This window comes from Pseudochaenichthys georgianus, chromosome 10 (genome assembly GCF_902827115.2).
Source record: "Pseudochaenichthys georgianus chromosome 10, fPseGeo1.2, whole genome shotgun sequence".
Classification (NCBI taxonomy): Eukaryota; Metazoa; Chordata; class Actinopteri; order Perciformes; family Channichthyidae; genus Pseudochaenichthys; species Pseudochaenichthys georgianus.
In genome coordinates this window covers 21,378,672-21,406,498 of record NC_047512.1, presented here as the reverse complement: position 1 = coordinate 21,406,498, position 27,827 = coordinate 21,378,672, and the positions used below count along the sequence as shown (strand labels likewise).

Genomic DNA, 27,827 nt, shown 5'->3' with positions numbered 1-27,827 from the left:
ACTGTGAGTTTTCTATACATGCGATGCTAAACTGGTTGGATAGTCACGTTAATTCGCTGCAGAAACAGGCTTCTGTGTGTGCTGTTGGATAATGATGGGGTGTCCACGACGACATCGCTCAAGTGACAGTCGTTGGTTTAATTTGTATTTTTCTCTATTACTGATTTTCGGGAAACATGCTGTGGCTGATTTGAGGTACTCTATTCCAGAGGAGATGAAAGAAGGGACTTCTGTTGGAAATGTTGCAAAGGATCTTGGTCTGGATAAAACCTCTTTGATTGATCGACGATTTCGAGTTGTGTCTGGATCTAAAGATGCTTTTTTTCGAGGTAAACCCGAACAGTGGTGCGTTACAGATTCTTAAAAAGATCGACAGAGAGGAGCTGTGTCAGGGGGAGCGGTGTATGCACAATGGAGTTGAAGATCCTTGTTGAAAACCCTTTGGAAATGCACCATGTTGTTGTAGAAATTACTGATATAAATGATCACTCTCCGGGTTTTCCTGAAACGGAACAACAATTTCAAATATTTGAACATATATCTCCGGGAACCCGTTTCGATCTGCACGCGGCCCGTGATCCTGATGCTGGAATTAACTCCATCCGCACGTATACATTAACGTCAAACGATCACTTTGAAATAGATGTTAGTCAAAGCGATGAGGATAAAACGCCGTATTTAGTGCTGAAGAAGTCCTTAGACAGAGAACAAAAGAGCAAACATGTGCTTGTTGTAACAGCAGTTGATGGCGGTAAACCTCAAAGATCAGGCACACTAAATGTTTCTATAATTGTTCTTGACACTAACGATAACCGTCCAGTGTTTAGTCAGGATACCTATCAAGTAGAAATATATGAGAACGTTCCAGTCGGTACTATTGTTACAAGAGTGAATGCAACAGATACAGATGAAGGGAACAACGGAGAAATAGAGTTTACTCTTAGCAAAACTTTAGCGCGAAAAGTTTATGACATATTTGAATTGAATAGAGTAAGTGGAGAAATTAAATTGAAAGGTGCGGTGGATTTTGAAGAAACGGAGATTTACAAAATCGATGTTCAAGCATCTGACAAAGGAACGCCTCCATTAACAAGCCGCTGTCGAGTCATTATGAAAGTAAAAGACGTAAATGATAATCCACCAGAAATAGAAATCACATCACTGTCTAATACTGTGTCTGAAGACTCAAAGCCTGGCACAGTTATTTCCCTTATTAGTGTGACAGATAAGGACTCCGGTGTCAACGGAAAAATAATATCAAGCATAACTTCAGACGTTCCTTTCGAGTTAAAGCCCTCTTATAAAGAAAACATTTATTCAGTTGTCACAAAAGGATTTTTAGACCGAGAGCAGGTGTCGCATTACGAAATAACAATAAAAGCCACCGATTGTGGGGAAACTCTCTTATCTACTTTCAAAACCCTCAACATTCAGATATCAGATGTAAACGACAACATACCATTATTCTCTCAAAATACATTACAGTTTTACCTTTCAGAAAATAACGTTGCTGGAGGGTCGATATTCTCTGTAAGTGCAACGGACAAAGATGTAAATGAAAACGCAATACTTTCTTATCAAATAGCGAGAGGAAACGAACTGGCAATATTTCTCAGTGTAAATTCAGATAACGGACAGATTTCAGCGCTAAAAAGCTTTGACTTTGAGACTCTGAAAACGTTCCAGTTCCAAGTTGTCGCCACAGATTCTGGAACTCCGTCGCTAAGCAGCAACGTCACAGTGCACGTGTTCATTCTGGATCAGAACGACAACGCTCCAGTCATCCTGTATCCGGTCAGCTCTAACGGTTCTGCTGAAGGTGTGGAGGAGATTCCCCGCAATGTGAACGCAGGACACTTGGTGACTAAAGTCAGAGCCTATGACGCTGATATAGGATATAACGGCTGGTTACTGTTCTCACTGCAGGAAGTTACTGCCCACAGTCTCTTTGGTTTGGACCGCTATACAGGACAGATCAGAACACTTCGCTCATTCACAGAGACAGACGAGACTGAGCATAAACTGCTCATCCTGGTGAAAGACAATGGCAACGTGTCCCTGTCAGCAACAGCTACTGTGGTTGTTAAACTTGTGGAGCCCAGAGAGGCTTTTGCTGCTGCTGATGTTAAAAGTGCATCAAAGGATGAAGAGGATAATAATGTGACTTTTTACCTGATGATAACTTTGGGCTCAGTCTCAACACTTTTTCTCATCAGCATCATCGTGCTGATTGCAATGCAGTGCTCTAAGTCCACAGACTGTACTTCTAAATATCTACAAGAGACTAACTATGATGGGACACTGTGTCACAGCATCCAGTACAGATCTGGAGACAAGCGCTACATGTTAGTTGGACCCAGAATGAGTATAGGATCTACTATAGTCCCGGGCAGCCATGCCAACACACTGGTGCTCCCTGACAGGAGGGGGACATCTACAGAGGTAAGACAAATATTTTTGGATGTTTTGATTTTCGCATCCCCTGCATACTTAATACTATGTGTGAAAGCCCCCCTCTAAAGCGGAAATACATTACATTACACTGCAAATAGCAATAATTAAATAGCAGAGAAGCGATACATTACTCACGATCAGCATTAACACTGGCATTGTGATTAGTTTAAAAGTGTGTGTACTACAACTTAGATTGAGAGCAGTCTTCATTCTGTTTTTGTTTTTCAACTACCAAGTGATTTGTATCATGTGTTATGGGGCTTGCAACTTGTGTGCTTTAATACGTGTTGACAGCTGCAGTTCATGAGCTTTAGTAACATCCTGGCATAGATGAGATGTAAATAAATGGATCGTGGTTGATTCCACTACTAAAGCTTATCCCCACTGTTAAACAGTTATATATAAGTTTATGTCTCATATCACTTCTGAACATTTGAAGATTATATTTCATGTAACATATGTAACATGTAACATATGTAACATAGTATAATAATAACGATTCTAACGCTTGGTGTCAGTGTAGCTCAGTGTTTCTGTGACTGGTAGCACTTTACGTCACGAGCTGTATGTGGATCGAGTCCTTGCATTTTGCAGAGCATACTTGAGCGAATAAGATCGCAATTGCCACCAACGAGTGTTTAATTTTCGACCGTTTTTGTAAAAGCAGACGTTGGATATTGTGAAGAAAGATGGCGGATTAAGTTTCATTTATTTCAAGACGTAGTTAATGGACTGTTCTTTATCGCCGATACGAGCCATGGAACAAAGAGGACTAAAAGCACGGACGCCGCGACAATTTTGGTTTGCCTTGATGGTTGTTTTGGATATATTATGGAGAGGAGCTACAGCACAGATCAGATATTCAATATCTGAGGAGGTTCAAGATGGAACCGTGGTCGGGAATATAGCGAAGGATTTGGGGCTCGATAAGAGTGCACTCACAGACAGAGGGTATCGCATTGTGTCAGGCTCAACTGAGCCCCTGTTTGAAGTGAATCAAAATGATGGTATATTGTATGTTAAAAAAAGAATAGATAGGGAGGAGGTGTGCGACCGGACCAGCCCGTGTTTGATCAACCTCAAAACTGTGCTAGAAAACCCGCTGGAGATCCACTACGTGGCGGTGGAAATACTAGATATAAATGACCACACGCCTGTTTTTACGGAGAAAGAGAAAAGGCTCGAAATCTCTGAGTCGGCTTTACCAGGGGCGAGATTTCAACTACAGGCTGCGCGTGACCCCGACGTTGGCCAGTTATCCATTCAGCAATATCGACTCAGCCATAACGAGCATTTTAGATTAGAAGTGAAGGATAGAGGCGAAGACCTTAAAGTTCCATTTTTAGTCCTGCAGAAACAGCTAGATAGAGAAACAGCCGGGGAAACACAAACTGCGTCTTACAGCAGTGGATGGAGGAAAACCTGCGAAATCTGGCGCTATAGAAATTACTGTGGATGTGCTTGATGTTAATGACAACTCCCCTGTGTTTACAAAAGAGGTTTATTCTGCAACTCTACAAGAAAGCGTTCCCGTTGACACTGTAGTCATTCAGTTAAATGCAACAGATTTGGACCAGAGTGCAAATAGTGAAATAATATATTCATTTGGTAACGAAGTTGATGCAAAATTAAAGGATATCTTTAAAATAGACGCAAACACTGGTGAAATTAAAGTCATCGGTAAAATAGACTTCGAGAAAAGTAAAAGTTATGAAATTGACATTCAGGCGTCCGATAAAGGACCAGTTCCTCTAACAACTGACAAAAGTGTTATGATAACAGTTATTGATGTTAATGACAATGCACCTGAGATAGAAGTAACATCATTTTCTAGCTCTATCAAGGAGGATTCAAAGATAGGAACTACTGTAGCCCTGATTAGTGTTAGGGATTTAGACTCTGGAATCAATGGAAAAGTCATTTGCACCATCAAGGAGGATGTTCCTTTTACTTTATCTCCATCGTTACAGGAAAACATGTACGCCGTAGTAACCAGGTCTCAACTGGATAGGGAAATGGTTGCCCACTTTGAATTTACAATTGTCGCTAAAGACACAGGTGATCCGTCCTTTTCAACTGAAAAGACCATGAGTGTCGTAGTATCAGATGTAAATGACAACAATCCAGAGTTTTTAACAAGCCCCTATGTATTTTATATCACCGAGAATAACAGTCCTGGAGCCTCAGTATTTTCAGTTAGAGCTTCTGATCGTGATGAAAGCGATAACGCTGTCATTTCATATCATATCCTCAGAGATGGCAGAGAAGCAAATAAATTGACCTCATTTTTAAATATCAACTCTGAAACTGGAGATGTTTTGGCGCTAAAAAGCTTTGACTTTGAGACTCTGAAAACGTTCCAGTTCCAAGTTGTCGCCACAGATTCTGGAACTCCGTCGCTAAGCAGCAACGTCACAGTGCACGTGTTCATTCTGGATCAGAACGACAACGCTCCAGTCATCCTGTATCCGGTCAGCTCTAACGGTTCTGCTGAAGGTGTGGAGGAGATTCCCCGCAATGTGAACGCAGGACACTTGGTGACTAAAGTCAGAGCCTATGACGCTGATATAGGATATAACGGCTGGTTACTGTTCTCACTGCAGGAAGTTACTGCCCACAGTCTCTTTGGTTTGGACCGCTATACAGGACAGATCAGAACACTTCGCTCATTCACAGAGACAGACGAGACTGAGCATAAACTGCTCATCCTGGTGAAAGACAATGGCAACGTGTCCCTGTCAGCAACAGCTACTGTGGTTGTTAAACTTGTGGAGCCCAGAGAGGCTTTTGCTGCTGCTGATGTTAAAAGTGCATCAAAGGATGATGAGGATAATAATGTGACTTTTTACCTGATGATAACTTTGGGCTCAGTCTCAACACTTTTTCTCATCAGCATCATCGTGCTGATTGCAATGCAGTGCTCTAAGTCCACAGACTGTACTTCTAAATATCTACAAGAGACTAACTATGATGGGACACTGTGTCACAGCATCCAGTACAGATCTGGAGACAAGCGCTACATGTTAGTTGGACCCAGAATGAGTATAGGATCTACTATAGTCCCGGGCAGCCATGCCAACACACTGGTGCTCCCTGACAGGAGGGGGACATCTACAGAGGTAAGACAAATATTTTTGGATGTTTTGATTTTCGCATCCCCTGCATACTTAATACTATGTGTGAAAGCCCCCCTCTAAAGCGGAAATACATTACATTACACTGCAAATAGCAATAATTAAATAGCAGAGAAGCGATACATTACTCACGATCAGCATTAACACTGGCATTGTGATTAGTTTAAAAGTGTGTGTACTACAACTTAGATTGAGAGCAGTCTTCATTCTGTTTTTGTTTTTCAACTACCAAGTGATTTGTATCATGTGTTATGGGGCTTGCAACTTGTGTGCTTTAATACGTGTTGACAGCTGCAGTTCATGAGCTTTAGTAACATCCTGGCATAGATGAGATGTAAATAAATGGATCGTGGTTGATTCCACTACTAAAGCTTATCCCCACTGTTAAACAGTTATATATAAGTTTATGTCTCATATCACTTCTGAACATTTGAAGATTATATTTCATGTAACATATGTAACATGTAACATATGTAACATAGTATAATAATAACGATTCTAACGCTTGGTGTCAGTGTAGCTCAGTGTTTCTGTGACTGGTAGCACTTTACGTCACGAGCTGTATGTGGATCGAGTCCTTGCATTTTGCAGAGCATACTTGAGCGAATAAGATCGCAATTGCCACCAACGAGTGTTTAATTTTCGACCGTTTTTGTAAAAGCAGACGTTGGATATTGTGAAGAAAGATGGCGGATTAAGTTTCATTTATTTCAAGACGTAGTTAATGGACTGTTCTTTATCGCCGATACGAGCCATGGAACAAAGAGGACTAAAAGCACGGACGCCGCGACAATTTTGGTTTGCCTTGATGGTTGTTTTGGATATATTATGGAGAGGAGCTACAGCACAGATCAGATATTCAATATCTGAGGAGGTTCAAGATGGAACCGTGGTCGGGAATATAGCGAAGGATTTGGGGCTCGATAAGAGTGCACTCACAGACAGAGGGTATCGCATTGTGTCAGGCTCAACTGAGCCCCTGTTTGAAGTGAATCAAAATGATGGTATATTGTATGTTAAAAAAGAATAGATAGGGAGGAGGTGTGCGACCGGACCAGCCCGTGTTTGATCAACCTCAAAACTGTGCTAGAAAACCCGCTGGAGATCCACTACGTGGCGGTGGAAATACTAGATATAAATGACCACACGCCTGTTTTTACGGAGAAAGAGAAAAGGCTCGAAATCTCTGAGTCGGCTTTACCAGGGGCGAGATTTCAACTACAGGCTGCGCGTGACCCCGACGTTGGCCAGTTATCCATTCAGCAATATCGACTCAGCCATAACGAGCATTTTAGATTAGAAGTGAAGGATAGAGGCGAAGACCTTAAAGTTCCATTTTTAGTCCTGCAGAAACAGCTAGATAGAGAAACAGCCGGGAAACACAAACTGCGTCTTACAGCAGTGGATGGAGGAAAACCTGCGAAATCTGGCGCTATAGAAATTACTGTGGATGTGCTTGATGTTAATGACAACTCCCCTGTGTTTACAAAAGAGGTTTATTCTGCAACTCTACAAGAAAGCGTTCCCGTTGACACTGTAGTCATTCAGTTAAATGCAACCGATTTGGACCAGAGTGCAAATAGTGAAATAATATATTCATTTGGTAACGAAGTTGATGCAAAATTAAAGGATATCTTTAAAATAGACGCAAACACTGGTGAAATTAAAGTCATCGGTAAAATAGACTTCGAGAAAAGTAAAAGTTATGAAATTGACATTCAGGCGTCCGATAAAGGACCAGTTCCTCTAACAACTGACAAAAGTGTTATGATAACAGTTATTGATGTTAATGACAATGCACCTGAGATAGAAGTAACATCATTTTCTAGCTCTATCAAGGAGGATTCAAAGATAGGAACTACTGTAGCCCTGATTAGTGTTAGGGATTTAGACTCTGGAATCAATGGAAAAGTCATTTGCACCATCAAGGAGGATGTTCCTTTTACTTTATCTCCATCGTTACAGGAAAACATGTACGCCGTAGTAACCAGGTCTCAACTGGATAGGGAAATGGTTGCCCACTTTGAATTTACAATTGTCGCTAAAGACACAGGTGATCCGTCCTTTTCAACTGAAAAGACCATGAGTGTCGTAGTATCAGATGTAAATGACAACAATCCAGAGTTTTTAACAAGCCCCTATGTATTTTATATCACCGAGAATAACAGTCCTGGAGCCTCAGTATTTTCAGTTAGAGCTTCTGATCGTGATGAAAGCGATAACGCTGTCATTTCATATCATATCCTCAGAGATGGCAGAGAAGCAAATAAATTGACCTCATTTTTAAATATCAACTCTGAAACTGGAGATGTTTTGGCGCTAAAAAGCTTTGACTTTGAGACTCTGAAAACGTTCCAGTTCCAAGTTGTCGCCACAGATTCTGGAACTCCGTCGCTAAGCAGCAACGTCACAGTGCACGTGTTCATTCTGGATCAGAACGACAACGCTCCAGTCATCCTGTATCCGGTCAGCTCTAACGGTTCTGCTGAAGGTGTGGAGGAGATTCCCCGCAATGTGAACGCAGGACACTTGGTGACTAAAGTCAGAGCCTATGACGCTGATATAGGATATAACGGCTGGTTACTGTTCTCACTGCAGGAAGTTACTGCCCACAGTCTCTTTGGTTTGGACCGCTATACAGGACAGATCAGAACACTTCGCTCCTTCACAGAGACAGACGAGGCTGAGCATAAACTGCTCATCCTGGTGAAAGACAATGGCAACGTGTCCCTGTCAGCAACAGCTACTGTGGTTGTTAAACTTGTGGAGCCCAGAGAGGCTTTTGCTGCTGCTGATGTTAAAAGTGCAACAAAGGATGATGAGGATAATAACGTGACTTTTTACCTGATGATAACTTTGGGCTCAGTCTCAACACTTTTTCTCATCAGCATCATCGTGCTGATTGCAATGCAGTGCTCTAAGTCCACAGACTATACTTCTAAATATCTACAAGAGACTAACTATGATGGGACACTGTGTCACAGCATCCAGTACAGATCTGGAGACAAGCGCTACATGTTAGTTGGACCCAGAATGAGTATAGGATCTACTATAGTCCCGGGTAGTCATGCCAACACACTGGTGCTCCCTGACCGGAGGGGAACATCTACAGAGGTAAGACAAATGCATATTCAAACTCCCTTACTTTTCATATTGTCATGGCAATATGAATACTTACATTCAAACAGGTTGATATCAAATAATTGGTGCATCTTGTCTTACATTCAAATGTAAACACTTTTATTTATAGAAACAGGATCTGCCCTTGAGGTGAATGAATTCTATCTGCCTGAAATCCCATGTTTTGCATACTTCTTCTGTGTTGTTGGATGGTTTGTTTTGTACAGTTTATATTATTGCAGTTCGTCAAAGCGAAATCAGTTCCTACACCTCTGGGTGCAGAAAAAGGTGTTGCTGTAAGGCAAGGCAAGTTTATTTATATAGCACTTTTCAACACAAGGCAATTCAAAGTGCTTTACAAAAAATGAAAGACATTAAGAAAATGTCATTAAAATCAGTCATTAAAAAGAAAAGCTAATAAAATAAACATTAAAAGAAAAAATACATGGATAAAAGTTACAGTGCAGTATAAGATATGAATAGTTCAATTAAAAGCAGCAGCAAAAAGAAAAGTCTTCAGCCTTGATCTAAAAGTAGTCAGAGTTGCAGCGGACCTGCAGGTTTCTGGGAGTTTGTTCCAGATATTTGGAGCATAACAACTGAACGCTGCTTCTCCATGTTTAGTTCTGACTCTGGGGACAGAAAGCTGACCAGTCCCTGAAGTATTGTACTATAGTTTTCCATTTATTTTGGCATAGAAATAAGGACTTCATTGCAGTTTACATTCATCAAAATAGTTTAAGAGATGGATGATTGTGACTCGATAGTAACTGTTAACTGCAAATACCTAGTGCTTCTTGACAGAAGGGGGCATCTGCAGAAGTAAGACATATTTTAGATTAAACTGTGGTGACGAACTGTAACTGCTTTTTGACTAAACATATCAATGTGGTTTGTTTTCTGCATAATTTGATACTGTGTTTGTCATCATAGTTTACCTTGGTAATTCTCATGGAGGTAATTTAAGTGAACTTGAAAAAGGAGATGCATTTTATTTTTAAACGATCGTAGTCACCTCATGGGCAATGATTGTGGCCTTTTGTTTTTTTTGCATCATGTATATGTGGCGGGGTCGTTTTTAAAGGCAGAGCCACCCAAATACCAAAATGCCCAACAACGCCACCTGGGGAGTTTCGCCCGCAGGAGATATTTAATGTACACCTCAGAACTAAGAAGGCTCTACAAGTTTATGACTGACACAAGACAGAGACGTGGTTCAATTATAATGAAACAGTTTAACAGTTTATTTCATTATGTCAATCACATGTATTTGTTTATTCTTGGTAAAAACACTTTATATAGAAAATGACTCAAATCAATGAGATGAAAAGGGGAGTGGGCAGGTGCCAGCCGGGGGAGGCAGTCTAACAGGCTGTGTCCCACTTACCCACCACCGGTGCTCACTGCAAACCAAAACTCACTACAAACTGTGTCCCAGTGCTCCTATATACAAGCCGTGAAGGGAATTAGACTGTGGGCCTAGCCTCCACCACAGCTGGCTCCAACTCCACTACAAGGGACAAAGAAACAACAAATGAGTATAAAGCAGAACAAACAAGTATCCAGTTGGTCCAAACGAGCAAACAGTAAAATACACTAAAATCCTAAATATGAGACAGCAAAACTAAATTCAAACAAAACCTAACTATAGCAACACAGCAGCTGCACCAGGAAGAACACATTGTACATTAGATTACAATACAAAAGTACACATTTACATATTTTAACATAGGTAATTGTAAACTTCCTCAGTATGATTAATACTAAAGTACTAAGGACCAACACACATCTCTCCAGGTTAACAGGACTTCAGGCATCACATTTGGCCAAAGGAACACCAGGTGGACCAGCATACAAGCTGACAGTATATTAATGTAGTTCAGTGCTGAGATAAGATGCACATGAGTAATATTAAGCTGTTGATCAAACATGACATCCAGTATCTGACAATGTACCTATCCTAAGGGGGCCATGTGGCAACAGGCAGACAGCAAACGAAACAAAGGTTGCCATCATGCCACAGGTGCATTAACTACCAATGAGTTAATTAGGGGTTGGCTCTGGGGGAGGAGTTGACCTACTTTAGGTGATGGTGAGTTCAGGGTGTAGAGATGAGTGTGGGAAAGTTACCTGAACCCAGTGTTCCTGCTACATATATCGTAAGCCGTCTATTTTTTCCCTATCAACCGTCTTTTTTCATCAAGTGGCTTGATAATACAATACAACGGAGAAACTTTTTTTTTTAATCGAGCTGTATTGAGGTCGCTGTCCTTGGTGCTGGGAGCGGAAAGAGTTATTTTAGTCAATGTCTAAAGTCTGGGCAGCCTCCTTCTCTCTTTCAACACAATACAATACATATGCTATAACTAAAGATAACATACCATTGACCATAATGTGTATTACATGCCTCACATTTCTGCAGTGAGAAAAGGGGTCGCATGGTGTCAGTGAAAAGTAAAAATTCTGCAGGACACGAGCCTGTCGTCATTTCAGTTTGGTTCCTCCTCTTCAAAACATTTTACTTCGATACTGGCAGGACCGTTTTTCTGCTCATGCCTTGATACATGATCGGTTTAGCGCATTTTCTGGAAATACAGGAAGTGAATTAACAGGTGAATATATATGTAAGAAAGCGCTGGATTTTGACTTCACAACAGAGCTTTGTGTAGCTTGTAATGGATTACTGATGATTTCGGGTTTAACCATGGAACAAAGAAGATGCGAGATGCGGAGGGCGCGAGGATGGTTTCTCCGCTGCGTGGTTGCTGTGTTTTTGTGGAGCGCGGCCTCAGCGCAAATACGATATTCAATCTCGGAGGAAGTTAACGAAGGAACTGCGGTTGGAAATATAGCGAAAGATCTGGGATTAGATAAAAGCACACTGAAAGACAGGAAGTATCGGATTGTTTCCAGTAATGCGGATCCGCTTTTCCACGTGAATCAAAACGATGGTGTCCTGTATGTGAGCCGGAAGATTGACAGAGAGGAGGTGTGCGCGCAGAGCAGTACGTGTTTAATGAATCTGAAAACCGTGCTGGAAAACCCTTTGGAGGTGCATTATGTTGGTGTGGAAGTGCTGGATATCAATGACCATTCTCCTAGTTTTCCAGAGGAAGTGAAACAGTTGGATATTTCTGAGTCTGTGTTGCCCGGAGCAAGGTTTCAGCTAAAAGCATCACGGGACCCGGACAGTGGTCCTTTCTCCGTGCAGCACTACAAACTCAGCCAAAACGATTACTTCCGTTTGGAGGTTAGGGATAAAGGAGAGGATGGTAAAATACCAATATTGGTTTTACAAAAATCTTTAGATAGGGAAGGAGCAGTGATAAACACTTTAGTGTTGACGGCACTGGATGGAGGGAAACCTCCAAAATCTGGTAATATGAATATTGTAGTAAAAGTTATGGATGTAAATGATAACACACCCATTTTCTCTAAAGATGGTTATTCTGTTACACTCTCTGAAAATGCCCCAGTAGGTACCACCATCGTACAGGTGAATGCAACTGATTCAGATGAAGGTCAGAATGGAGAGGTGTATTACTCATTTGGTAACAGTGTAAATAACAAACTATTTGAGCTTTTTAATATTAATCCATCAACAGGTGAGATAACTGTCAAAGGTCTGATCGACTATGAGCAAAGGGACAAGTACGAAATTGAAATTCAGGCATCAGATAAAGGACTTGCTCCACTAACTACAGAAAAAAGTGTTATAATCCAGATAGTTGATGTTAATGATAACGCTCCTGAGATTGAGGTTACCTCCTTTTCAAACTCTATCCCTGAAGATTCAAGACCTGGAACTACAGTAGCCCTTATCAGTGTAAATGACTTGGACTCTGGTCTCAATGGAAAAGTGATTTGCTCCATAGTTGAGGATGTTCCTTTTGTTTTAACTCCATCCTTACAAGACAACATGTTTTCATTGGTCACCAAATCCCCCCTGGATAGAGAGAAACAGTCACAATATGTCCTGACAATAACTGCAAAAGATGCTGGAGAACCTCCATTATCATCTGAGAAGACAATACATGTAGTGGTTTCAGATGTGAATGACAACAGTCCAGAGTTTTCACTGAGTCCATATACTTTCTATATCACTGAAGCCAATGAGCCAGGCACCTCTGTGTTTTCAGTTAAAGCTCTTGATCGTGATGAGAACGATAATGCACGAATAACCTATCATATTCTCAGAGATGGTGAAGGGAAAAAAGTGACTTCATTTTTAAATATCAATTCTGAAACTGGAGATATTTTGGCGCTAAAAAGCTTTGACTTTGAGACTCTGAAAACATTCCAGTTCCAAGTTGTCGCCACAGATTCTGGAACTCCGTCACTAAGCAGCAACGTCACAGTGCACGTGTTCATTCTGGATCAGAACGACAACGCTCCAGTCATCCTGTATCCGGTCAGCTCTAACGGTTCTGCTGAAGGTGTGGAGGAGATTCCCCGCAATGTGAACGCAGGACACTTGGTGACTAAAGTCAGAGCCTATGACGCTGATATAGGATATAACGGCTGGTTACTGTTCTCACTGCAGGAAGTTACTGCCCACAGTCTCTTTGGTTTGGACCGCTATACAGGACAGATCAGAACACTTCGCTCATTCACAGAGACAGACGAGGCTGAGCATAAACTGCTCATCCTGGTGAAAGACAATGGCAACGTGTCCCTGTCAGCAACAGCTACTGTGGTTGTTAAACTTGTGGAGCCCAGAGAGGCTTTTGCTGCTGCTGATGTTAAAAGTGCATCAAAGGATGATGAGGATAATAACGTGACTTTTTACCTGATGATAACTTTGGGCTCAGTCTCAACACTTTTTCTCATCAGCATCATCGTGCTGATTGCAATGCAGTGCTCCAAGTCCACAGACTATACTTCTAAATATCTACAAGAGACTAACTATGATGGGACACTGTGTCACAGCATCCAGTACAGATCTGGAGACAAGCGCTACATGTTAGTTGGACCCAGAATGAGTATAGGATCTACTATAGTCCCGGGCAGCCATGCCAACACACTGGTGCTCCCTGACAGGAGGGGGACATCCACAGAGGTAAGATCCAAAGTGTTACTCTCGCTCCTTTACAACGTTGAGCCCGATTGTGTTGGAATAACACACAATGTACTTTTTAATATAATTGCATGCTCTCGAAGTGTGTGTATCTATTATTTTCATATGTTAATGCATGATTTGTAGTCGTGGCATATTCTTGTATAATGTCGTTGTTTACACAGGAGGCAACGCTACTTTTTCATGGCAAACACTCTTACGGGAAATGGGAAGTGAACCCTGTTATCAAAATATTGTTACAATGACAAACTTGGTCATCGTCCTGTTTTGTGAGTCAAATATGTTGAGTGCAATTTATCGCTGTCCGCCTTGCTGGAATCAATTATCAAATCCGTCTCAAGGTAGTATGACATGTTAAATGGGTTATGTCTCCGTGGGCTCTCTCTCTCTAATGAAGGGGGCATCTTTGCCTTCTCTGTCCTTTAGAAGAGGGGAAATGCTGCAGTTTTCATTGTTAGGGAAATTCATTTTTCGTGTAAAATCTTTCTTTAAATATATTTTGTTGTTAACAAATGAAGTACTGCAGTGTGATACTCGATCACTTGGTGTCAGTATAAAACAAATAATGATTTAGTTAGTTTTCGTCAGTCACTAGACACACCCCCTTCCTCTTTCTAAAGCCGTCATCGACAGACCAGTATACGTGACGGGTTGAATACTCAATTCAGCATTAAAATAGTCTGATGCTCTGCTGGAGAACGATTGGATTATAACAAAGGGTGTAAATAAGGGATTGTATGACAGAATACAAGTGAAGCTCTTAGAAAGCTGTTTTTATTTTAAAAAAATCATTTATGATGGAACAAAGACGACGCCAGACATGGAGAGAGCGGACAAAGTGGCTTGCTTTCATGACGGTTTTGGTTACGTTTTGGAGCGGAGCGTCAGGACAATTTCGATATTCCATCTCCGAGGAAGTGAAAATAGGAACAGCAGTGGGAAATATCGCCAAGGATTTAGGTGTTGACAAGAGCACACTGAAAGAGAGGGGGTACCGTATTGTCTACGGCTCCACGGAGCCTCCTTTTCGAGTGAATCAAGACGATGGGATCTTGTATGTAAACCAAATCATTGACAGAGAGGAAGTGTGTGACCGTAGCAAGGTTTGTGTAATCGACTTAAAAACCGTGCTAGAAAACCCACTGGAGGTGCACTATGTTGCAGTGGAGATTCTGGATGTAAACGACCACTCGCCATGCTTTCCCGAACATGAAAATAAGATAGAGATTTCTGAATCTGCATTACCTGGAACTAGATTTCAGTTACAAGCTGCTCGTGATGCTGATAGTGGTTCATTATCCGTTCAGCAGTATAAATTGAGTCAGAACGAACATTTTCGTTTGGAAGTGAAAGATCGTGGTGAGGACCGCAAAACACCTGGTTTGATTCTTCAAAAAGCACTTGATAGAGAGTCTGTCAAGACCCTTACGTTACTTCTGACAGCCATTGATGGAGGTAAACCTCCGCGATCCGGAAACATGACAATAATTGTTCATGTGTCCGATGTCAATGATAACCCCCCCGTTTTCACCAATGAGTCATACACTGCTCAGCTAAAAGAAAATTCTCCTCTAGGAAAAAATGTGATTCAAGTTAATGCAACAGATTTGGATGAAGGTTTAAATGGTGAAGTTATATATTCATTTGGAAAAGACGTGGATGCACGGGCACGTGCACGTTTGATTTGAATTATATGACTGGAGTTATTTCTGTGTCAGGGGCCATAGATTATGAAGAATGTAGCAGATATGAGATTGATATTCAGGCATCCGACAAAGGTGCAGCTACACTTGCTACAGAAAAAAGCGTTATTATAAATATTGTGGACTTAAACGACAATGCACCAGAGATGGAAGTGACATCTTTTTCGCGTGATCTCCCTGAAGATTCAAAACCAGGAACAACAGTAGCCTTGATAAGTGTTAAGATTCGGACTCTGGTCTCAACGGGAAAGTGATGTGCTACATTAGCCAGATCTTCCTGTTATGCTCACTCCATCTTTACAAAACAACATGTATTCACTTGTAACTAAAATGCTTTTGGATCGAGAGAAGGAATCGCAATATAACGTTGGAATTGTATGTAAAGACGCAGGGGAACCATCCTTATCATCGGAAACAAATATAAACATTGTTGTGTCAGATGTAAATGACAACAGCCCAGTGTTTACAAATAACCCATATACCTTCTACATAACTGAGAACAACAACCCAGGAGGGTCTGTTTTATCCGTGACAGCCAGTGATGAAGATGACGGTAATAATGCTCTCATTTCATATTACATAGTAAGAGACAGAGGGGCAGAGCAGTTATTTACCTCATTTCTAAATATAAATAGTGAAACTGGAGATATATCAGCGCTAAAAAGCTTTGACTTTGAGACTCTGAAAACGTTCCAGTTCCAAGTTGTCGCCACAGATTCTGGAGCTCCGTCGCTAAGCAGCAACGTCACAGTGCACGTGTTCATTCTGGATCAGAACGACAACGCTCCAGTCATCCTGTATCCGGTCAGCTCTAACGGTTCTGCTGAAGGTGTGGAGGAGATTCCCCGCAATGTGAACGCAGGACACTTGGTGACTAAAGTCAGAGCCTATGACGCTGATATAGGATATAACGGCTGGTTACTGTTCTCACTGCAGGAAGTTACTGCCCACAGTCTCTTTGGTTTGGACCGCTATACAGGACAGATCAGAACACTTCGCTCATTCACAGAGACAGACGAGGCTGAGCATAAACTGCTCATACTGGTGAAAGACAATGGCAATGTGTCCCTGTCAGCAACAGCTACTGTGGTTGTTAAACTTGTGGAGCCCAGAGAGGCTTTTGCTGCTGCTGATGTTAAAAGTGCATCAAAGGATGATGAGGATAATAACGTGACTTTTTACCTGATGATAACTTTGGGCTCAGTCTCAACACTTTTTCTCATCAGCATCATCGTGCTGATTGCAATGCAGTGCTCTAAGTCCACAGACTATACTTCTAAATATCTACAAGAGACTAACTATGATGGGACACTGTGTCACAGCATCCAGTACAGATCTGGAGACAAGCGCTACATGTTAGTTGGACCCAGAATGAGTATAGGATCTACTATAGTCCCGGGCAGCCATGCCAACACACTGGTGCTCCCTGACCGGAGGGGGACATCTACAGAGGTAAGACAATTATTTGAAAAAACCGTGGCATGTTTCTACTGGCAGCGTTGTTCGTTAATTCGTAATTGAAAAACTCTAAATTATATACAGCACTTGTGCAGTTTGATAGGCATATAAGTATTTGAAGAATATTTGTTTTGTATATTTGAGTATTCAGCTGCTATTTTTATTAAACTGTTTAACCTGAAGTGAAAAGCTGTTATCAACAAGTGTCATTATGGGGTGAGATATGCTTATCCTCTGTTTGTCAGTTTGTAGTCTCCTGCTTTTTTCCATATTCTGACAAACACATACAACTACAACATAGGCTACTTTGATGCTTCAAACAACATTACCTTCACTTGGACTAATGTGTGATTCGAGGTTACAAGGCTTCTTCAATGTATTGTACATGTACACATATGACCGGACGAATCATAACTGCCTCTCTGCTCCACGGTGCTTTAAAGTGTATCTGCTGGTCTGATACCTGCTAATACACTGTGCAAAATATCAAACCAATTTATAGATATATCAAACATTTTTTAAACATAATCTGCATCATTCATTTGTTTTAGAGGAATGAATGCGTTTATTGTTAAATCTGGTTAAGGCATCGCATTATGTGATGTAGTTAAAAACACTACTCAGGGTAAAGTCAATCATTATACAAAAATGTTTTCATTTCGCTATCACAAAAGGTACATAAACGTTGATTTCCTTGTAGTGAGCAAGCATATCGCATGGTGTCAGTGTGTCATAAAAATAACGTTTTTAACTTGTCGTTACTGGGCGTTGGATCCACCTCTTTTTAGTGCTCTCAGTTGGATACTGCAATTCTGCTTGGCGGCTGGCTGCCGCATTTATACACATTGCCCCGTGTGTTAACATGTTTTTAACGGAGTGAATATTTGCATACCCGGATGTGTTGATCTATATTTTTACAAGACGGTTACTAGCCCTGTGAGGAATCCTTACCATTTTTGTTTTTAATCATGGAACAAAGAGGATGCGCGGCAAGAATGGCGAGAAGACATTGGATCGGCTGCGTGGTTGCTGTGCTTTTGTGGAGCGTAACATCGGCACAATTACGATATTCAATCTCGGAGGAAGTTAACGAAGGAACTGTGGTTGGAAATATAGCGAAAGATCTGGGATTAGATAAAAGCACACTGAAAGACAGGAAGTATCGGATTGTTTCCAGTAATGCGGATCCGCTTTTCCACGTGAATCAAAACGATGGTGTCCTGTATGTGAGCCGGAAGATTGACAGAGAGGAGGTGTGCGCGCAGAGCAGTACGTGTTTAATGAATCTGAAGACCGTGCTGGAAAACCCACTGGAAGTGCATTATGTTGGTGTGGAAGTGCTGGATATAAATGATCATTTTCCTAGTTTCCCAGAGCAAGAAACAACGTTGGGGATTTCAGAGTCTGTAATACCGGGAGTGCGCATTCAGCTTAAAGCCTCGCGAGATCCAGACAGTGGGCCTTTCTCCGTGCAACACTATAAGCTTAATGACAACGATCATTTCCGTTTGGAAATTAAGGATAAAGGAGCCGATGGCAAAATACCAATATTGGTTATTCAGAAATCTTTAGACAGAGAAACTAAAGGAAGCCATTCATTAGTACTGACTGCACTGGATGGAGGGAAACCTCCGAAATCTGGAACTATGAATATTGTAGTGAATGTTCTAGATGTTAATGATAATGCGCCTGTTTTCTACAAAGAAGTTTATTCTGTGATGATAGATGAAAATGCACCAATAGGTACAACAGTCATACAAGTCAATGCAACTGATTTAGACGAAGGGCCAAATGGGGAAGTAGTTTACTCATTTACTAACAGCGTAAATCGTAAATTCTTTAAGCTATTTGAAATTAACCAATCAACAGGGGAGATAATTGTTAAAGGTTTAATAAACTACGAGGATAAGGACCGATATGAAATTGAAGTTCAAGCAACAGATAAAGGTCCTGCTCCACTGGCTACACAAAAAAGTGTCGTCATAAAGATAGTTGACGTGAATGATAACTCTCCTGAGATTGAAGTTACCTCCTTTTCAAACTCTATCCCTGAAGATTCAAGACCTGGGACAACAGTAGCCCTTATCAGTGTAAATGACTTGGACTCTGGTCTCAATGGAAAAGTGATTTGCTCCATAGTTGAGGATGCTCCTTTTGCTTTAACTCCATCCTTACAAGACAACATGTTTTCATTGGTGACCAAATCCCCCCTGGATAGAGAGAAACAGTCACAATATGTCCTGACAATAACTGCAAAAGATGCTGGAGAACCTCCATTATCATCTGAGAAGACAATACATGTAGTGGTTTCAGATGTGAATGACAACAGTCCAGAGTTTTCACTGAGTCCATATACTTTCTATATCACTGAAGCCAATGAGCCAGGCACCTCTGTGTTTTCTGTTAAAGCCTTTGATCGTGATGAGAACGATAATGCACTTATAACTTATCATATTCTCAGAGATGGTGAAGGGAAAAAAGTGACTTCATTTTTAAATATCAACTCTGAAACTGGAGATATTTTGGCGCTAAAAAGCTTTGACTTTGAGACTCTGAAAACGTTCCAGTTCCAAGTTGTCGCCACAGATTCTGGAACTCCGTCGCTAAGCAGCAACGTCACAGTGCACGTGTTCATTCTGGATCAGAACGACAATGCTCCAGTCATCCTGTATCCGGTCAGCTCTAACGGTTCTGCTGAAGGTGTGGAGGAGATTCCCCGCAATGTGAACGCAGGACACTTGGTGACTAAAGTCAGAGCCTATGACGCTGATATAGGATATAACGGCTGGTTACTGTTCTCACTGCAGGAAGTTACTGCCCACAGTCTCTTTGGTTTGGACCGCTATACAGGACAGATCAGAACACTTCGCTCATTCACAGAGACAGACGAGGCTGAGCATAAACTGCTCATCCTGGTGAAAGACAATGGCAACGTGTCCCTGTCAGCAACAGCTACTGTGGTTGTTAAACTTGTGGAGCCCAGAGAGGCTTTTGCTGCTGCTGATGTTAAAAGTGCATCAAAGGATGATGAGGATAATAACGTGACTTTTTACCTGATGATAACTTTGGGCTCAGTCTCAACACTTTTTCTCATCAGCATCATCGTGCTGATTGCAATGCAGTGCTCTAAGTCCACAGACTGTACTTCTAAATATCTACAAGAGACTAACTATGATGGGACACTGTGTCACAGCATCCAGTACAGATCTGGAGACAAGCGCTACATGTTAGTTGGACCCAGAATGAGTATAGGATCTACTATAGTCCCGGGCAGCCATGCCAACACACTGGTGCTCCCTGACAGGAGGGGGACATCTACAGAGGTAAGATAAATACATATTCCAGCTTCCTGTCCTTTCGTCACGTGTAGCATTGTCAATGTGATGGTGATTATTTGCTTATATTTCAACATTTTCAAATTACATTGGATCATGTCTAACATGTACACTTTAAAGTTTTGTTTGGATATATGATCTGCAGTTGAGGCAGCATCTTTGTCTTATCTGGCTGAAATCATTAGTTTTTTCATACTTTATCCTTGTTGTTGAATAGTTGGTGATGTATGAGTCAACGCCATTTTCCATAACGATTAGGGTAATGTATTCCTGATGAACATATTTTACCGTGATTTAATTGTGATACACGTTTCAAAATGATGCCAAAGTAACAACATAGCTTACTGATACCAGTTAGTAAAAACCATGAATTAATGCTGTGACAAGTCTGCAGAAAAGACGGCAGGCGAAAAACCTTTTAAAATGCGTGTTTTCTGAATAGAGATCGGATAGATCAGGATAAACTACACTCTTAAAACTACTGGGTTAAAAAATAACCCTATCATAACCCAGCTGCTGAGTCACTATAGACAGAACACGTGCTGGGTTGTCTTAACCCATGTGCTGGGCTGGATAATTGTAACCCATGTGCTGGGTTGTTTATTTGACCCAAGCTATTGATTGAAATGAACTATATTGTTGGGCTAAATAGAATATAATAATAGTGTAATGAATTATCTCCAAACACACCGTATATAAAAAATGCATTTATTGATAATTTGAACAGCTTTGGCAAAAATCGTCAACATTCCATTTCCACTATAAAAGAACAATGCATTTGAGCACAATACAAATTCACATAACATGAAGCAAGTGACTTAAACAGCTGAGGAGGATGTAACCTTCCTCACATTAATACATGAAACATGTCTTCCAAGTCCATCAACATTTCCACATTCTTCTCCCAACCTTTGAGGTGTGACTGGTGCTTTTGTAATGCTTTAATGGCATCGGTTCACAAGAGCGGCTGAAGAAATCCTACAGTCCAGCATGCATCTTGTTCTTCAGGCCAAGGACTTTGGGGGAAAGCCTTTCAACATCCATTTGCAAGAGCACTTTCTGAATGAATTCATAGTAGTACCTTAGCTCTTTGGGGTAAGCCATGTTCAGTGTATAGATGACTCCCAGCATGATGGCACAAGCTCGGGCTACAGATCCAATGTTGTCCAGAATGATTAGTCCTTCAACAAAAATCCCAACATCGTCATAATGTCCAGGTTCTCCACCCTCCTTGTTGATGACATATATGCCCATGGTAGATTTCTGCAGGTCTCTGGTGACGTCATCTCCTTCGATGTCCTCTATATAGAAAAAACATGTATTTATTCAATATATGTAATTTTAATGACATACGTTATCGTATACATTTTTTGTAATATTGCTCACATACCTATTAATCCCTGAAAACAAAGCTGGTCATATTGTATATATTTCTGAATCAAACTAAATATGTGTGAGGTGTTTTTAAAGATTTACGTAGGAACCAATAAGCTTGGTGCTGAGTGTCAGAAGTCAGAGGATGGACAGATGGACTAAGACATTTTTGATTATGGTCTTACCATTGGACAATAAGAACAATAATGAATAAAGCCAACCTCATCGTTTAAAGAACCAAGCTGATGGTTTAAAATGCTTTAGTCTGTTGATGAATATCAACATTCTCAACCTTCATGCTCCTTATAAGGTAAAACATAATTATCTAAAATTGATGCCTGACACTAGGATCTTAAAACACATTTGTCAGTCACAAGATCAGTGACTGACAAATGCAATTACAATGACTCACCATATACTCCCGAATGAGATGTCACCAAGGTGGATGCAAAGTGCCTTGAGGATTGCTTCCCTTTTAAGGTTAACATCACTTGTTGCCTGTGTAAACAAATTACACATATTTCTAAATACATCAATAATAACAAAATTGTCTATAAATTGTAGAAGATTTACAACCTGTAGTAACCTAAATATAGAATATAATATATACAATGACTTTATTATACATGTAAATTGACTGCCCTTAACTAAAGTATGTTAAAGAATTGTGACTTAAATGTATTACAATGTCAGAGGTCTGAATGTGTTAGGGCGATAGCACCGTTTACAAATTCTACTCATCCAGGGCTTTTCACCAAGACCAATGCTCCGTTGTTCACAGTTCACACCTGGAATCTGCCTAGTACAACCACAGTCTGATCTGTTGGCCACCGAGGATTAAGTGACTTGCTCAAGGCAGGTTCTGCTTTTTCACCTTCCCCACCTGGGGATTGAATTTGCACCTTTCCAGTCACAAGCCTGCTTCTCTACCCGGTATGCCACTATTGCCTTATTAAGATCAGATTTCCTTAGAAATGTGTCTTGCATTCTTGCACCTGGCAAGTAATCCAGGCTGTTGAGAGGCAAATGGGGCTCTATACGGTACTAGACATGTACATTTCATAAAATTGCTCCATTGAGTATATGACAATTTGTATAAAACAGTGTATACACACATTTACCTTTTGCGAGATCGCCAGATGTTTGGCTAGTTTCTGGCCAACAACTCCTCCCTTCTTCTGGAAGACAGATGTCAGCTGAGGTAGATGGCTGTCCAACTGTGCCATGAAGGCTGTTTCAAGTGGGATAGTTGTTATGCGCTGGAATTCAGCATGTATCTGTTTTGCAAAAACAAAATGACAGAAGACAAAGAGCACATTCAGCCATTGGTGTAATTATATTTTGTATCTACTATATAATTAAAGGATAGATTCTAATGTTGACCTCCTCATTAATCAAGTCCTTGATAAGATGTGTATTGGTGTACAGTGTGTTCTAACCAGTATTTCTATTAATCTAAGGTAATTGCAAGTAATCAAAACTAGACTTGTAAGCTGTATGGTTGTTTAAACCTTGCTAATACTTTTTATAATTGACAATGGGTAAAATGTTGAGTTATAAAGTGAAAACCCCAATTCCAGCAGCAGCTGTTTTCTTCAGACAATCAAACAGAGAGTTAGAGAATAGCTGGTGAAGAAAGCGGAACATTGAGCAGCTAAAGAGCCAAATACTTTACTAAGGAGTTGGTGGAGAGCAACAACAGAGCTAAAAGATAGTGAATATTGGACAGAAACACCATTTCAAATGTATGATCATGTTGCTCTGTATCAGCTCGATGTGTACAATAAATAGGCATTTCACCATACGTTCATGTGAAATATATAACTTACCTCATCAATATGGAGTATTGTGAGTAAGGTTCTGTTCCACATCACACCAACATCAGATAGCAAAACCTGCAATAAAAAAGAGCTGAAATTAAAACTAATAATAATGGTAATTGATTGCCAATGATTACTAACTTGTGTTAGGCCAATGACTCAAAATCCTACAAACTCCTTTGTGACAAACAATGTAACTCTTTTTTTTTTTTTTTTTTAAATAGTCCAAATATCACTGGATGTGGTGCACTTTTGCTAAATGTTTAGACAACTTGCTTGTGTGCCCTTACATGCTCAACCGTTATTGCACTTGATGGAAGGGAGGAGCTTTTCTAAATTCTTTCATTGTCCATGTATAATGACATTAAATGATTGAAATGATGAACGGGTTTTTTGACCAAAGAGCATTGTCCACCTCAAGACGGGTAACATTTAACCACACCTCGGAGCGCTTAGTTCTCTCTCCACCATGTGTGTTGCATGCATGTAGCAGCCGCATGTGTGTTAACTTCCCCGCCCCCTCGCACACAGACGGGGAGAGATCTCTCTCGTCTGGATTGGAAAGATCGAAAATACATCATAGACACATTTTGTCTTTTTGCATATTATAAACGGTGTTGGCGAAACTAAGACTGTAATATAATGTTTAAGTAGCAATAATACATATGACATGTATTTTTTAAATGTCTCAAGTACCGATAAACAGACCGTCCTTCTAGAGAGGTGGTACTTTCCTGGGGAGAAAAGGTTCGTGGGTGTGTCGGCCACATTAACAATCTCTGACTAATTTATGGCAACACAAAATGATACATGGGAGCGGTGGAGTGACGAGGAGGTGTCAGCGCTTCTGACGATTTACTCTGAAGGCTTCAGTAGAAGCCAGTCCCCAACTCGGGGGACTTCCGGCCAGGGACTTCGGGTGGCAGTATATACGCCGTGAAGCTGTTTGCGGTGTAGTGGGGCCAACACACCCACAAACCATTTCCTCCTCAGGAAAGTACTAACTCGCTAGCAGGGACTATCTGGGGTGAAAATAAGGTTTGCGCGAACTAGGGACTAGTTCCAGATCCTTTTTGGTGTGAAACCAAATCTCCCCCCTCCCCCTATTTCGGGGGGAAAAGTACTCTGGTGTGAAAGCGCCTATAAAACTATGATTATTATATGAACGTTAGCTGCGGTAACATTAACCCCTTGCCGCCAGAGAGTAACGTTACCAAAAGCACCCTTACCAACGTGATTTCACATGTTTAGTTGTGTCCTAATATTACCACAATGATAAGAAAAAGTTAAAAAGAAACATACTTACAGCCGGTCAGGAACACAGTAGGAATGGCCAGTATATAAACCAGGGCAGCGGGGAAGGTGAAGCTACAAAAAAAAGCATAGTAACAGGCAGTTAACATTCAACTTGTATTAGCCACAAACTAATAACAAAATCTAACAAGACAAAGATTGAATTGATCACGTATTTACTTTGAAAGCAGTATCAAGTTACCTTATAATGTTAATGATGCATGTTACACTTCAATTAGGTTACTTAAACATTACTACACAATTATGCTAGGTAGGCTAACAGTTAGCTAGCTGCTGTAGTCCTATGTTAACGGTTGCTAATGTTAATCTATCAAAACACACAGTCGATAGCGTTAATGTTAGCTAAAGCTACCGGTTTAAGTATAATATAATACACCCAAGGCTATAAATGAGCTACTTACTTAAAACAGAGAGCCGTGGAGAACGTTCACCTCACGACAGCGGAACTACGCAGGCAGTCCGGTCCTTCCGATTCCGAGGGGAAAGTGGATTGGTGCTTGTGTATGCACCATATACAGTCTATGGTATGCACATATTAAAACAAGCTAGATTAAAACATGTAACATCTAAAAGGGGTCATAATCAGTTTTTTCAGTGTTTTGATGTGAGAAATGACAAAAAGATGGTTCCAGAATGATTCAGAAGTGGGAAAATGAATAAAGCAACCTCTGGGTTAAAAATAACCCAGGCAGGTGTTCAACTGCAATTGAAGCCCTAAATAACCCCTTTGACCCAGCATGAACAACCCACCAGTGTGTTTACAGTACCCAAATAACCCATAATTATGACCCAGCCAAATCAACCCAGCAATGTGTTTATAGAAATAACCCAGCATTTTTTAGATTTTTTATTTTGTAGCTCAGGGGTGGGCACACTTTTTGGCTCAGGGGCCACTATGAGTTTTATATTTATATGTTTTAAATTTGACAGACGGGCCGGGCCAGTAGCAGATCGGTGAAAACATATTTAGCTGTCCACTCCTCATTAAACACTCGGCACTCATTGTCGACTTTTCTTTTTTTTGGTCCACTCATTGTTACAGATGCAGGTTCAAAGGTGAATTAGGTTCAAAGGTGAATTATTGCGTCATTGCGTCATCGTTTGCGTCATGACGTAACGTCGCTGATTTTCTCCACAGCACCGCTCACAACAACATCAATAGAGGACTGCGTCGGGTAGTTTTTAATCATATGAAACCAGAATAAATTAAATAACTACTTCTCCAACCGTATACCTTTCTCCAGAGTGCCGTGGTGCATTGTTAATGTGGTTCAACGGGATTACCGCCCGCTGCAGTGCTGCTCGTTTATACTGTTAACTCACGGCAGCGGCCGCTGTAAAGTCACTGTCCGACTGTCACACAAGCAGCTGATAAATATCCCCCACCCCCATCAGTGAATGTGTTTCAGTCTGAATTGACGCTGTTTGGCATCACAACGCTGTTATGAAAGTTTATCTGGCATTCTACATGTGATGCTAGCATAGCAACCGAAGCTAATCAGATTATCTTGACTACTTGTTGCTATCATATTGTGGCATAAACCGTTTTCTACAAGCACATTTTACCGGCGTAGTTTTCGTTATGATTTTACTTGTGATGGCCACATGTAGCCCATGTATTGATTCCATCCGATAGCTGCAATAGTACAAAACAACAGGAAAACGTCATGCCTCGATCTTCACAATTGTCAATAACAGTGAACGGATGGTCAAAATAAACAGAATCCCACTAAGCCAGTGTTGCCTGACATTATATAAGTGTGTGGTCGCGTTCTAGTCACTTTGCGCAGCGCTACTGCTTGTTACAACTTGTATTCGTTGTACTCGCCATGAACTGTTATTGCTCAGGTTAATCTCGACCCCCTCCATTGGTTGACGTATTTGGTTTTTAGATCTTGCCGGGTTGCCGAGTGGGGCCAGCTGAATAGACCAGACTCCAGCAAAGGTCAAATAGTGTCTAGAGTGCGCCATCTAGTGGGATCAACTGAAATGCCGGGTATTGCAGGAACAAGGCAAATTGAAAGCGGTTTTACTATAATTTGGACAATATTTTGTGCCAATATTCGGCGGGCCGGATTAAAATGGTTTGAGGTGCTGTGAGCTCTGTGTGCTAAGTACACTTTACAGTTTTGATTAGGATATAGGATCTGCTCTTGAGGCAGCATCTTCGTTTTATCTGGCTGAAATCATTTGGTTGTTCATACTTTATCCTTGTTGTTGAATAGTTGGTGATGTATGAGTCACTGCAGTTTTCCATAACAATTAGGGTAATGTATTCCTACGCCTCTAAATGCAGGAGGAAGTGTCTCTGTCCATGGTGCTAACACATGTAGTACTGTTTGTTGGCATTCCTGGTTGCCCTTCACAATTATTACCATATGTACTTTTTTGGACATAATCATAGAAGTAAACTTGAATAAGGATATGCTTCTTCTTTTTGTATCGTAGTCAATCACGTTTTCAGTGCCTTTATCAACTCTATCAAAACATGTCTGAGTTAATGTCCTGCGTGACGTTCTGCATTATCTTGGCAATGATATGGACAATGCTTGTGACCCTTTTTTAATTAATTTCGCTTTAGCATGATGTTGACTTTGTAGCTTGTCTTATAACACCCTATTAACCTTCTTTTATTTATAGAAAGGCTTGTTGATTTAAAATGGCAGGTGTACGAAACGATAGGAAAAATAATAGGTTATCTTAATCCAAAGTGTTTGCCGAACTGAAAAGAGATCGCTGTCCTTGGTGCTTGAAGATGAAGGAGTTTATTTAGTCGATGTTTATAGACTCGGCAGCCGCCTTCTCTCTTTTAGTATTGAATAACTTTGATATGGTTAAAAACAAAATACCATTGACCAAAGTGTTTATGCCTCACATTTATGCAGTGAGAAAAGTGGTCGCATGGTGTCAGTGAAAAGTTAGAAATCAGCAGTACACGAAATTCTCGTCATTGCAGTTTGGTTCATCCTCCTGACAACATTTTACTTCGATACTGACAGGAGCGTGTCTCTGCTCATGCCTTGATACATGATCGGTTT

At 40.8% G+C, this 27,827-nt stretch overlaps 4 protein-coding genes, 1 long non-coding RNA gene and 1 pseudogene across 5 annotated transcripts in view; 5 read left to right on the top strand and 1 right to left on the bottom strand.

Annotated features, from left to right (window-relative positions):
- The first annotated feature begins 94 nt into the window (after window positions 1–94).
- LOC117453929 (protocadherin alpha-3-like) lies at window positions 95–2,784 on the top strand (annotated as a pseudogene).
- A 276-nt stretch (window positions 2,785–3,060) lies between these two features.
- LOC117453928 (protocadherin alpha-3-like) lies at window positions 3,061–9,008 on the top strand. The gene is given in 4 exon segments (XM_071204493.1): window positions 3,061–3,826; window positions 3,828–5,573; window positions 7,947–8,702; window positions 8,991–9,008. Coding segments are annotated over 4 exon segments (3,165 nt in total). The 5' UTR covers window positions 3,061–3,181.
- A 2,242-nt stretch (window positions 9,009–11,250) lies between these two features.
- Window positions 11,251–14,432, top strand: LOC117453925 (protocadherin alpha-8-like). The gene is made up of 2 exons (XM_034092962.2): window positions 11,251–13,767; window positions 14,406–14,432. The coding sequence occupies exons 1-2, from the start codon at window positions 11,395–11,397 to the stop codon at window positions 14,430–14,432; spliced, it is 2,400 nt and encodes a 799-aa protein (XP_033948853.2). The 5' UTR covers window positions 11,251–11,394.
- A 168-nt stretch (window positions 14,433–14,600) lies between these two features.
- Window positions 14,601–17,009, top strand: LOC117454158 (protocadherin alpha-7-like). The gene is given in 4 exon segments (XM_071204492.1): window positions 14,601–15,456; window positions 15,459–15,707; window positions 15,710–15,757; window positions 15,760–17,009. Coding segments are annotated over 4 exon segments (2,367 nt in total). The 5' UTR covers window positions 14,601–14,636.
- Window positions 17,010–17,845: 836 nt separating this feature from the next.
- The window catches only part of LOC117454154 (protocadherin alpha-C2-like), a 190,268-nt gene continuing 180,286 nt past the window's right edge, over window positions 17,846–27,827 (top strand). Inside the window, exon 1 of the mRNA XM_034093271.2 lies at window positions 17,846–20,269. Within this exon, the coding sequence (XP_033949162.1) occupies window positions 17,915–20,269 (2,355 nt within the window). The 5' untranslated portion in view covers window positions 17,846–17,914. The remainder of the gene's footprint in view (window positions 20,270–27,827) is intronic.
- LOC117454160 (uncharacterized) lies at window positions 22,779–25,310 on the bottom strand. Its single transcript, XR_004552959.1, has 4 exons — window positions 25,191–25,310; window positions 24,782–24,843; window positions 23,485–23,550; window positions 22,779–22,932 (listed from the first exon to the last, which is right to left on the bottom strand). It is a non-coding gene; the product is annotated as an uncharacterized lncRNA (long non-coding RNA).

Bases quoted from the DNA above. Each gene is read 5' to 3' on its own strand.
- LOC117453925 (XM_034092962.2), top strand. From the start codon at position 11,395: ATGATTTCGGGTTTAACCATGGAACAAAGAAGATGCGAGATGCGGAGG. The intron at 13,768-14,405 runs GTAAGATCCAAA...CTCTTTCTAAAG, and splicing joins GGAGGGGGACATCCACAGAG to CCGTCATCGACAGACCAGTA.